At 35.0% G+C, this 12,591-nt stretch overlaps 1 protein-coding gene across 3 annotated transcripts in view; it reads left to right on the top strand.

Moving 5' to 3' along the window:
- Positions 1 to 12,591, top strand: part of PIGF (phosphatidylinositol glycan anchor biosynthesis class F) — a 30,370-nt gene that overhangs the window by 1,363 nt on the left and 16,416 nt on the right. For 2 of the 3 annotated variants that reach the window (XM_043468482.1, XM_043468481.1), the window contains exons 2-4: positions 921 to 1,169; positions 2,305 to 2,396; positions 3,880 to 3,996. In XM_043468482.1, the coding sequence (XP_043324417.1) occupies positions 942 to 1,169; positions 2,305 to 2,396; positions 3,880 to 3,996 (437 nt within the window). In that variant the 5' untranslated portion in view covers positions 921 to 941. Of the gene's footprint in view, positions 1 to 920; positions 1,170 to 2,304; positions 2,397 to 3,879; positions 3,997 to 4,090; positions 4,363 to 12,591 lie in introns of those variants that run through there. The other variant, XM_043468483.1, reaches the window with a different exon arrangement.

The raw sequence follows: 12,591 nt of genomic DNA, 5'->3' as shown, positions 1-12,591 counted from the left end.
CCTTGGACAGAGAAGCCTGGCAGGCTACACTGTGGGGTCACAAAGACTCTAACATGACTGTGTGAATGAGCACGTTGTCCATATCTATATGTATGTATATATAATTTTTTCTGGACTTTTCACCACAGTGTAACCTGTGGACTATTACTTTAATAAACTCCTTACTTAACATCAGTCCATACCATGTATAGGCTCTCTGTTAGATAATTTGTAAATATGTACATACATCAAATATGTGTTTCATAGAAAGAAAGTAAATATTTTTCTTCCTTTCATTCATACCCTGCTTTTGCTTGGAATCTGGCATCTGTAACAGACATTGCCATTTTGGTATTTTTGCAGCACTGGGATTCCTTGGTTTAGCATAATGTTCTTTGAAGGCTCTTGATAACACTGGCCACCACTTGAGTATTCCAGTGTGTACCTGGTGTTACTTGGCACTTGATAGAAAATGTGAACTACTGTGATGTTAGACAAAGGTCCATAATGATAAAAAATGCCAACAGTCCAGCCAAAGTGTATTATGGGGTTCCTAGAATGCATAGCTTATAATTCCAAAAGGGCAAGTTATTAACCTATGCCCTTTGTTTTCACCTCTGATTTTGGCAAAGAAAAAAAGGAAAGGAAAAATACAATGGATTGCTTAAATAGTCCTAGCACATGACCATGTTGCAGAAACTAAACACAAATAATTAAGAAATTAGTTAATGTGTCCTTTTTTAGGCTGTGAGAACAGTTTGTATCCTCTTAGTCTACATGTATATTTCCATATATGCATCTCCCTCTATTCTAGCACTTAGACATTTTTGCCCATAGAAAACTGACTTTGGTTCATGGCTTATTTTTAGAAGTCGAAGCATTTAGGACAATGCAAAAAGTCATTATTGTCTATGCTCTTTTCTTAATTTGTTTTTCATTAGATAGCCACTCAAGAAAACACCATGAAAGATACTGACATCAAGAAACTACTGTATACCCATCTTTTATGCATATTTTCAATTATCCTAAGCATCTTCATTCCATCATTCTTCTTGGAGAACTTCTCAATATTGGAGACACACTTGACATGGCTATGCATCTGTTCTGTTTCTGTAACTGCCGTCAATTTAGTATTGTATTTAGTACTGAAACCAAATGTGTCTTCTAAAAGAAGTTCATTATCATACAAGGTAAGGCTTATTTCTTGATAAATGATTTTTAGATGTAGGTAATTTTCTTTTACTGGAAGGATAAAGTATTAGTCAAGCACTTATTAGGCTATTTACAGTAAATAAAGAAGCTAATATTTTCCCCCCAAATCAGTAGAGTATTGCTTGCTGAAAGATTGTCCATAATGTTTGATAGATTCTTGCCATGAGTTCATTGGATATCATAGCATTGTGAACCTATATAGTCATGTTTTACATCATCATAAAACATGATGAAGATAAAAACATGCAGCAATTGCACCTTTAAACCTTATAAGACATTTCAGTTTATTTTCATACGTCTTTTGCATTTCTGAAAGACACACTGAGTTTTTTAGACATTATAAAATAAACCACCTTGGTAGCTCTTGTTTCAAACATGGCCTTCCTTGACTAAATAGTAGTTGAAGTTTCAGATATTGGAATCTATTTTCTGGAGTATTTATTACAATGTAACACGACTATTATTTGAGAAGTCCTCACTCAACATTATTCAGTACTATATACATATGCTGTTAGGTAATTTAAAACATGTTTACTGCCCTTTGATATAAGAAGCTCAATGTGAGTTTTACCATTAGATCTTCTTGAAGTCAAGTAGGTCCCACGCACTGATTTTCAAACATGCAGGTCTTTTTTATAGTAACATAAATATGATTTGGGGAATTACTTAATATTGTAATTTTTTGTCCAGTTTTTCTAGGAATTTTGTTTTAGAATGAAAAAGATTTATCATAGTTATTTTCTGTAAATATTTCACGTGTAACATTATCACACAACAAGAACTGTATTTGTTTTTTTGTGTATCCTAGCACTCTTATCGGTAGATATTTCATAAATACTGCTTAACAGCATAATTCAGTACATAGCAGAGGAACAAAAATGTTTTCTGATTCTGCTGTTGGTTAGGTGTGTGGAATATGGGGGTGGATTCTTGTCTTTTAGGCTTTTTAAAAGTGTGTAAGGCATGTGTGATCTGACTTCAGGAGCAAATCCAAAGAATAGTCCCCCTGTACCACTCAACGTGGGACCAAGTTGTATTTGTAGATAAAATTCAAAGTATCTGCTGTCCTTCAGGCACTCTCTTGATTCATTATATTGTTCATTTCTTTTTTAGGTAACCAGATTTTTGAAATGCTGTATCTACTTTCTTACATCTTGTTTCTTCTTTCATGTAATTTTTGTTCTGTATGGCGCACCACTAATAGAGTAAGTCTGAAATGTGTACCTTAAGCCAATTATATTTTATAACAGTCATTGGTAAAACCAAATGCTGATTCTGTTGGTTACTAGAGAAAAAAATGGTGTGTTCAGTTAATGGATCATGGAAGGATACTGACATCATTGCACGCTTCCTTGCCAGTGTTATTTTTTTTTTATTAAAGACAGTGAAATAACTTAATTCACTAAATGCTCCTATTACCTAGCCTTCTGTTACCCAGTTGCCTGAGGAGGGAGGTACATGAGAAATTGTCCTATAGCAGTAAGTGTATGATACTGGTAATCATAATTCCTTAGAACCTCTAAGAAAACTAATTATAATGATACATATAAATTAGTTACAAACAGCATATCAGTTCCTAGTAAATGTGATTCTAAACTGCTCAAAAAGTTTGTTTTCTTAAAAGTCAGTAGATCGCTGCATTGGAGAAGGCAGTGGCACCCCACTCCAGTACTCTTGCCTGGAAAATCCCATGGACAGGGAGCCTGGTGGACTGCAGTCCATGGGGTCGCTAAGAGTCACACACGACTGAGTGACTTCACTTTCACTTTCATGTATTGGAGAAGGAAATGGCAACCCACTCCAGTGTTCTTGCCTGGAGAATCCCAGGGACGGGGTAGCCTGGTAGGCTGCCATCTATGGGGTCTCACAGAGTCAGACACAACTGAAGCGACTTAGCAGCAGCAGCAGATTGCTGTATTTAATTACATAATAAGCTAATGTTTATAGTTGAAAGGTAAAATTTGACTGAGTACCTTTTCTAAGCTGAAAAATTTTAAATTAGTGAAAGGCAGATTCATGAATATGTCTTATGCACACAGTAGTTGAAGAAAGTTCAGCTTAGCAGTGATAAATGATCATGGCGAAATGAGTGATGTAATACACACACACACACACAGCTGTGTGTGTGTATCTGGTTATATGTGCACACAATAAGTTAATAGGCAGTTATTTTCTAGAGCGGGGACAAGACCTTTGTAACAGGAAATGGTAGTGTTCTATCTAATCCATTTAGAGTAGTGGATGTCTGGAGCAGTGGTTCTCCAAGTGTGGTTCTAAAACCAACAGCATCAGCATTTTATCAAAATGCAAATTCTCAGGCCTTAGTCAGAAACTAGTTTACTAGTTCTTCACATGCTTCCAGTATAAGCTAAATCAAACCATTGGTTGCATAGAAAGTTCCAGAGACTATTGAGGAAAAAGTTAATGATCTAGAAGTGGGTTTTCTTGCAATGGACAGTGTCAGTGTCACAGGGCATTTAACACTTCTGAAGTCTATAGTTAGAGCCAGATATCTGCTAGATTGTTTTTTTATAGTTTGCATTTCATTAGTAACATTTTTTATAGTCGTCATTTTGGTAGGACAATAGGTTTATATTATTAAATTTGTTTAAATAAAAATGACACAAAATGTGTACATGCACGTTTAACACTTCTTAAAAAGTTAATGAAGATTTTCTTTTTTTCTAGGTTGGCACTGGAAACATTTTCACTTGCAGTTATTTTGTCCACTTTTACTACTGTACCTTGTTTATGTTTGTTAGGACCAAACTTCAAAGCCTGGCTAAGAATTTTCAGTAGAAATGGGTAAGTTTTAATTTTATATTCTAGAGATGTTTGAAGTATTAAAAGAAACTAGCTAGTTAGTATTAAAAAACTAACAAGGTACTTTTCTATTCAGGGCAACTGTTTCTCAGCCCTGGATGGTTCTCAGAGATGCTTTCCGGGCACACTGCAGCTGGGGACCGGGACCAGGGAAGGATTGTGTGCACTTGAAGGGAACCCAAGCAGGCAGAACTATAGGCCTCTCCCTCCACTTTAGCATGATTAGCTCTGCTTTTTTACCCCCTGTATGGTAGAATTTCACTTAGTCTTTTGTGTGAAAAAGAAAACTGCTACCGAAAGAAAACTATGGAAACACTCCCTGGGGATACTTTTGTCACTGTGATAAAATTGCTGCAGATAAAATTGCTTCCATACATCTTTTAATGTAGAATTGGTGTTCATTAGCGAAAAATGTTTAGTGTTAACAACCATAGTTTCTTGTTCAGCCTCTTTTGTGGTGAGACATCCAAGTGCAGGTTTTACAGGATTTTATTCCCTTAGTAGCTGTATGTATTTTCAGCATCACTAAGTTAAAATTTTAGCTTCTTAAAAAGCGTTGAAATTACTTGTATCAGAAATGGTTGAGTCATAACTAAGTAAACTAAAAGTTAGTTGGTACCCATGATTTTGTCCTATTTATCATCCAGCAGCAAAAACTTCTTGAGCCTTTAACTCTGTTTAGAGTTTGTACAGAGTTTGTACAAACAGTTTGTGGAGTCTGAATCACCTGATTCTCTCCCTGAGGGGCTTGGATATTTGAGGGGCAGGGATGAGACAAGCAAAAACATAAGACTAAATTTGTGTAAAGTTTTAGAAACTCAGTAGTGGGGGACATCCCTTAAGAGTGAGCTGGAATGGGGATCTATGAAAGACTTGGATCAGGAGTAAGAGATTTGGTGAGACTAAGGGGAAAAGGGAGACACTGCATGCTAGAGGAATGAATGAAATCATAGAAACTGAAATGAACGTGGTATTTTTGTGTGATTTGGAAGAGAACAGCCCAAGTAGAGCAAATACTTGCCATGTAGCTAGACTCCATACATTACTGACTTTTTCCTTTTGAAATGCATACTGTTTGTTCCCCTTCAGGACCATCTTCTAGTGTTCATAAAGTCTCTAGAAAACAAAAGTGTATCACCATTGAATACCTTTTCCCACATCATTACCATAGTATTCCAAATAGCACTGATTTCTTTTCACATTTTAGTTTGAACATTTTAAACAGTGAAAATCAGTTGAAATCTTATTGGTTTGGATTGCTGATTTATCCAGCTTTGATTTTGGTTTCTGATGATAGCACTGATGGTGCATTTAGGGTGATATTGTCATCTGATTGTACAGTCAGTTCTGCTGTATGATGGCATATGCATATCTAAAAATCCTTGCCTTATACAAAACTAAGCAGGAAGAAATACAGAGCTAGTGAAGAAAATGGATTTGAGGTGCAACACTCAGAAACTTCGTCAGTAACACATCATAAAAGATATTCAGTACTCAGAAGAGCATGTGCACGCATGCTTAGTTATGTCCGACTCTTTGCACCACCGTGGACTGTAGCCCACCAGGCTCCTCTGCCCATGGCGATTCTCCAGGCAAGAATACTGGAGTGGGTTGCCATATCCTCCTCCAGGGGATCCTCCCAGTCCTGGGATTGAACCCCTGTCTCTCGCATCGGCAGGTGGATTCATTAAAAAAGTAGGAACTTAATAAAAATGATAGGGCAGTTTAAGACATGTTAAATAGCTAAGAAATACATAAATATTGTAATCAGTTTGTCACTTTTCCTTGGGCTAAACCTGAAATTTGCTTTTGGAAGTAGATGTGGGAAGGGTTGCCTCTTGTAAGGAGAGTTGTTGAAAAGTTAAGGCAGATGGTGGAAGGTGTGGCTCAGATACGTGAGGGGAGCTGAGATGGCTGGGAGACGGGTTTTTTTAAACAGTATGGAGATATAATTCAGACACCATATATGTCACCTATATAGTGTGGACACTATAGTGTGGACATTCATTGATTTTTAATGTATTCACAGATATGTGCAACAGATATGTCAGTTTTGAATATTTTCATTACCTTAAAAAGAAACTGTATCCTTTGGCTATAACTCCCTATTCCTCTCCGCTAGCTGTAAGCACCCTGGAGAAGGAAATGGCAACCCACTCCAGTATTCTTGCCTGGCAGATTCCGTGGACAGAGGAGCCTGGTGGGATACCGCATGGGTCACAGACACTTAGCAACTGAACAAGCCCTCAGCAACCACTAATCTATTTACTGTCTGTAGATTTGCCTGTTTTGGACATCTCATAACAATGGAATCATATAATATGTGATGTTTTGTGATTGGCTTTTTCATTTATCATGATGTTTTTGAGGTTTATCCACGTTGTGTAGCATGTTGTTAAGTCATGTCTGACTCTTTTGCTACCCCATGGACTCTAGCCTGCCAGGCTGCTCTGTCCAGGGGATTTCCCAGACAAGAATTCTGGAGTGAGATGCCATTTTCTTCTCCAGGGTATCTTCCCTACACAGGGTTCAAACCCTGTCTCCTTCTTGGCTGGCGATTCTTTACCACTGAACCGCCTGGGAAGCCAGTTGTAGCATGTGTTAGTACTGTATTCCTTTCTATGGTTGAATAATAAGGATGGATATGTACCACGTTTTGTTTATCCATTCATCAGCTGATAGACATTTGAGTTTTCACTTTTTGCTGTTCTGAATAAGTTGCTGAAGGAGTCTGTGTGCAAGTTTTTGTGTGGATATATTTTTAAATATGGAACAGTTTTTTATTTTATGTTTTTAAACTTTACTGAGGAAAAACTGATGATATAAAATTATACATATTTAAAGTGATTTGATATACATTGCAGAATGATTCCAAGATCAAGATAAGTAACACATATGGATAAATGTTTTTATTTCACTTGAGTATATGCCGAGGAGTGGTGTTGTTGGGTCATATAGTAACTCCATGTTTAATCATTTGAACAACCGCCAGACTTTTTCAATGTGGCTGTTCCATTTTACATGTCCATAGCAGTGTGTGAGGGTGCCAATCCCCCTACATCCTCACCAACAGTTGTTAGTATTTGACTTTTTAATTATTGCTATCCTTATGGGTGTGAAGTATTATCTCTTTGTGTTTTTCATTTGTATTTCCCTTTTGACTAGTAAGGTCAAGCATCTTTTCCTGCTCCTATTGGCTGTTATATGTTTTCCTTGAAGAAATGTCTCTTTAGATCGTTTGCTCATTTTTCAATTGAGTTTTTTATGTTTTTATTACTAAGTTGTTAGAGTTCTTTATGTATTTTGGATACAAGTCCTTTATCAGATGTATGGTTTGCAAATATTATTTACTCTCTTTCTGTCTGTTGTTTTCTCACTTCCATGACAGTGTTCTTTGAGACACAAAGGTTTTAATTTTGATGAAATCTAATTTATTTTTTTCTTTGGTTGCTTGTACTTTTAGAGTCATATCTAAGAACCCATGGCCAAATCCAAGGTGTTAAAGATTTACTCCTGTGTTTCCTTCTAAGAGCTTTCTAATTTTAATCCTTAAATTTGGGTCTTTGATCCATTTTGTGTTAGTTTTTGTGTGTGGTGTGAAGCAAGGGTCTCCCACTTTATTCTTTTGCATGTGGCTTCCCAGTCGTCCTAGCATCATTTGTTGAAAAGCTGTTTATCCCTCTGAGTGATCTTGGCACCTCTGTTGAAAATCAATTGATCATAAGCACATGATTCCATTTCTGGACTTCCAGCTCTTATCCCATTAGTGTATATCCTAATGCCAGTACAACACTGTCTTGATTAGCTGCTAGATATTTGAGGGGTGTGCATGTTTTATGTATTCATACGCTGCTCAGTTCAACTGGGTGCAGTTTTTGTGTTCACTTAGTGTTCCTCACAGACCAAATCACTCCTATTGTTCTTTAATATATCAGTCAAATTGGAATAAATTCAAATTTTCAAAACAAGCATTATAGCAGAACTAAATATATAAATTCCTAATATTTTAAAATAGAAAAAAGTCAAACTTTAAAACTGAAGGGAAACAGTAACCATTCTTAGTTTCTCTTAGTAATTTATCATGAACTTATTATATAGACATTTTCTGAGCCTCTTTCTTTTGATAATTTGTTTGAAGTATAGTTGTATTATATGTTATATGTTACAAGTATATGTACAGTATAGTGATTCACAATTTTTAAAGGTTATATGCCATTTGCAGTTATTATAGAATATTGGTTGTATTCCCCCTGTTGTACAATATATCCTTGTAGCTTATTTTGTACATGATAGTTTGTACCTCTTAATTCCCTGCCCCTGTATTGCCCCTCCCACCCTGAGAGTCAAGTGAGATTATGAAATAGTAAGTGCTCAAGAAATGTGTGTCAACTGGGTTAACAGTTGTCAGGAGACATTTTTATACTTCATACTCCCAATCCTGACTGCCATTTGTCTTAGTACCTTTCTTGGTTTAGGTAACAGACCAAGGAGTGCTAAGCAGAGACAACCACAGGAAGGAGGGATGGTTTTTACAGGACATTAAATGTAAAGTTGGTTTGAACTTTGTCGTGGGGAACTTAAGTCGTCATGGCTCTACCATACATTGGTGATATTTCAGTTTCCTCCTATCACGTCCCTATCACTTTTATCATACTTCAAGGATTTAATATAAATATGTCACATGTCCAATTTTGAATGAGGGAGGAAATAATCTGATACAGTAACTTGTTTAATGTTAGAGTTAGCCTTAAATGTTCACTTTTATGCAAAAAATTTCAAAAATTCAAAGATCTGGTGATTCTGCAGTGGCTTCATATTAGTATGAAATACCTAAGAAAAACAATTACTTGTGTGTTATTTTGAAATTATTTGAATATATTGACTTTATTTATATTGAGTCACAACTTTAATTTAAAATAATGTTATTATAATTTAAGGAGGTTATATAGAACATATGAATAATACTTTTCTTTCTATCCAGTAATCATTTTCAACAGAAATTAAAGTTCTGATTTGAAGTACTTATGCTGTAGTTCTAATTCACTGAAAGTATTTAAAATACCTTAAAGTACTGATTGAAGATTTTAGAATTTTAAATTTTTATCATTCATCCTGTGTTTTAGTATAGAAGACATAGTAGAGTAGTTGAGGTTTTTTCCTTTTGTTTTGCTTATTTAAAGTTGGCCCTTGTATTATTTTTGAAATATAACTAGTTCAGGTGTTCAGTACGAATAGCTCAATTTTGAATTGGGCTGACATCTTGTTCAGTATTGAATCAATATTTTGTACTATTTTTAAGTGAAATATCATTATATCCTAATTTTTAGTGTATTTATTTGCATGTTTAACACTGAGTAGATGATAATCAAATAAAGACTGAAGACACCAAAGCTCTGAATTTGAGAACTGTGTAGGAGATGCGTCCCAAGAGTAAAGGGCCAGTTCTGACACTATTCAGATTGAATAGTAATTAAATGACTGTTTTAACAAGACTTTTTCTTAAAGTCATGTAAAGTTATTGTAACTTTTTTTTTTAAAGAATGCTATTTTAAAGAAGCTTGAAGATAGAAAAGCCATTTGGTTTCCTAAAAAATTCTAGCAACTTCTTTTTGGTATACTTTATTACTGAATATACTCAATTTGTACTAGTTTACTTCAATTTGTTGCTTTGGTGTTGTAATTATTGTGGGGCCTTTTTTTTTTTTTTTTCCATTTGTTGACTTCCTTATGAAGGAAAATAATAATTTGACTGTCTTCATCCTATATTTGTCATTCAAGCTTGCTTTTTCTTTTATCAGTTTATTTTATGCTTTTATTTGAATGTTTCAGAATCTGATCACTGTTCATGAAATGAAAAAATTTAATTTCTGAATACATTCCTGAATCTGTGATTATCTTGCCAAGCTAAAGACAGCCTATAAGCCCTATTTGTATAGTGAAAACAATAGGCCTCTTTTTGCCATCTTTGTGTTGAAATGGACTTTATATTGAAAAAACCACTGTGGACATTAAAAGTGAAAGGACAGTGAATGACCAGTTTTTATATGTATTAAAATTAGGTAATTTAGTCTTAATGTGGGTACAAAAATTTAGTAGCAAAGAGACATTGGTTTTAATATTTATTCAGTGGGGGAAGGGGAAGTTTATGTAAGACTTCTTTAAGTATCTTTAGCCACTAGGAGGAGTTGTTTAGTGCCTCTTTTTTAGATAGAGATCAACAGTTAAAAAGATCAACTCCATCTAAACAAGCACTGTTTTGATGACAGGCTGTCTGAGCCATAGTATTTATTGTTAACTATTTCAGATAACTGATACAGTGTCTGGAACATAGATAGTAGGTATTTGAAATGGTTTATTTCAATTAAGATTTCATAAAATGAATTTCAGTGGAGTCAAATAATGTGGACATTTACTTAGAATTCACTGTCATAAAGACTGATCTGTAATATTTAGTCACTTTTAGGTTTGTTTACAGAATAGTGCACTATGTATTCTGTTCTCATATATATATATAAAACTTAACTATGAAGAAATTAGCCATTAACCACTGAATTCCAATGGCTTTATGTGGAAATTTATAAAATGAAAATAAATCAATGTCAGTGCTGCTATAAATCAGTGAATAGAAAGGAATTTATGCTTTTTGTTTTTTACAAAAGAATATTATAAGACTTCAAATAATAGAAAAATATCAAAAGTTAAAGATCTTAGAATGCTATGTAAGGAACAGCCGTTACTAACAGATTTTATATGTTCCAGATTTTATCTATACAAAAATATATGTAATTTAAAAACAAAACTGGTTATACTAGTCACTGCTTTATAATTTGCTTTGCTTTTCACTTATTGGGCTGGTAGGGAAATGGCAGCAACTTCTCTTCTCTCCTTAAATCTTCCTAAACTAATCGTTGGGAAAGAATGGGATCACCATGATTTAATTAGGCTAATCATCAGAGATGAGATGAATGTTGGCAACTAATCATCATTTTAAGTATTCCATGTACCATGATTTAACTAATTTCCTATTGAGGGTTATTATCAAATTTTCATGATATAAATAATGTTGTTATGAACATCTTTGTACAATTTTGTATACTTGTACACTGATTTCTGTATACCAGATTTCTGGAGTGGAATTCCTAGGTCAAAAGAAGTTGATAGACATCACCAAATTAAAATTCTAATTTGAAATACACACACACACATATATATACTTTATTATTTTACATATATATAGCTTCCCAGGTGGCACAGTGGTAAAGAATTGCCTGCCAATGCAGGAGACCCAGGTTCAATACCTGGGTTGGAAAGACCCCCTGGAGTAGGAAGTGGCAACCCACTCCAGTATTCTTGCCTGGAAAATTCCATGGACAGAGGAGGCTGGCGGGCTACAGTCCATGAGGTCGCAAAGAGTTGTAAGATCATCTGAGCACATCTGACCCACATCACACAACTAGGCACACACGTCATTATCAGAACTCACACACACAAACATACATACACCTCAGCAGAGTGCCAGTTTCCCTGAATCCCCATCAGTGCTGTTTATACTCTTTATCAGTCTCCCAGGGCTGCTGCCTACTGGGTTTTACCCAAGAAGCAGACTGTTCTCCTATAGTTTCATCTGATTCCTAATGGGATCCATAAGTCCTGGTCAGAAAATTTTTTTTAATTTATAGAACCACCATTCATTAAATTTCAGCTGAATATTTCTGATTAAATTGCAAAGACACCATTTCCCTTGCCTTGGCTCTCTGCCTCCATTCTTTCCTTCTGCCTCATGTCACCAAAAATTTGATAGAACATCCAGTCCTCAAAATGCAACTTCAAGACTTGAAAAATTGATGTTGGTTAAGATGGGAAGGCAGCTTCAAGTAACGCATTCATTTTATCCAAGCAAATGGATAGTTTGGGCAGCCTGACCATATGAAGTATGGGCAAGTTGAAAAGAAATGGTCTGACAACGCCTAGAAACAAGCTGTAGAAGAAGAAAAAGGCATGTAGAAGACAAGGAACTCAGCCTGGAAGAAAATACTACCCAAGGAACACAAACACAAAAGCTCCACACAGTTTACCACAGAAAAAAATGTTATTAAGGATATTAATGCAATAAAATAAGAGTTCAAAGATGAGATAATTAAAATGAGGTGGAGAAGGAAATTGAAAAATTAATGAAATAAATTGAGGATCCAGATCATACTATTAGATCATAAATTAGAAACATAGATGAATTACAAAATCAAGTTGTAGCAGCAAGAAAGGTTTGAGCTAATCAAAATGAATGAAGGCTAGCGGGGGTTGGGAAGAATAAAACAATTAGAGAAGAAATGATAAATATAGAGAACACACAAAGGAGGTCAACTTAAGACAAGTTAGTACCTCTAAAATACAAAGCAAAAAATAATTCAACGATATGATAGAAGAGAGTTTCCCCAGATGAAGGAATTACTGAGTGTGTATATAAGGGGGTTACTATATCAAGAAAATAGTTGAATGAATTGGAGTTCAGAACAGAATATAAATACTGTATAAATATCGTAGTAATGGAAGTTATACAGTGGGTGAAGGGAAGATGGA

This window comes from Cervus canadensis, chromosome 5, assembly GCF_019320065.1.
Source record: "Cervus canadensis isolate Bull #8, Minnesota chromosome 5, ASM1932006v1, whole genome shotgun sequence".
Classification (NCBI taxonomy): Eukaryota; Metazoa; Chordata; class Mammalia; order Artiodactyla; family Cervidae; genus Cervus; species Cervus canadensis.
This window is presented reverse-complemented; position numbering and strand designations above follow the sequence as displayed.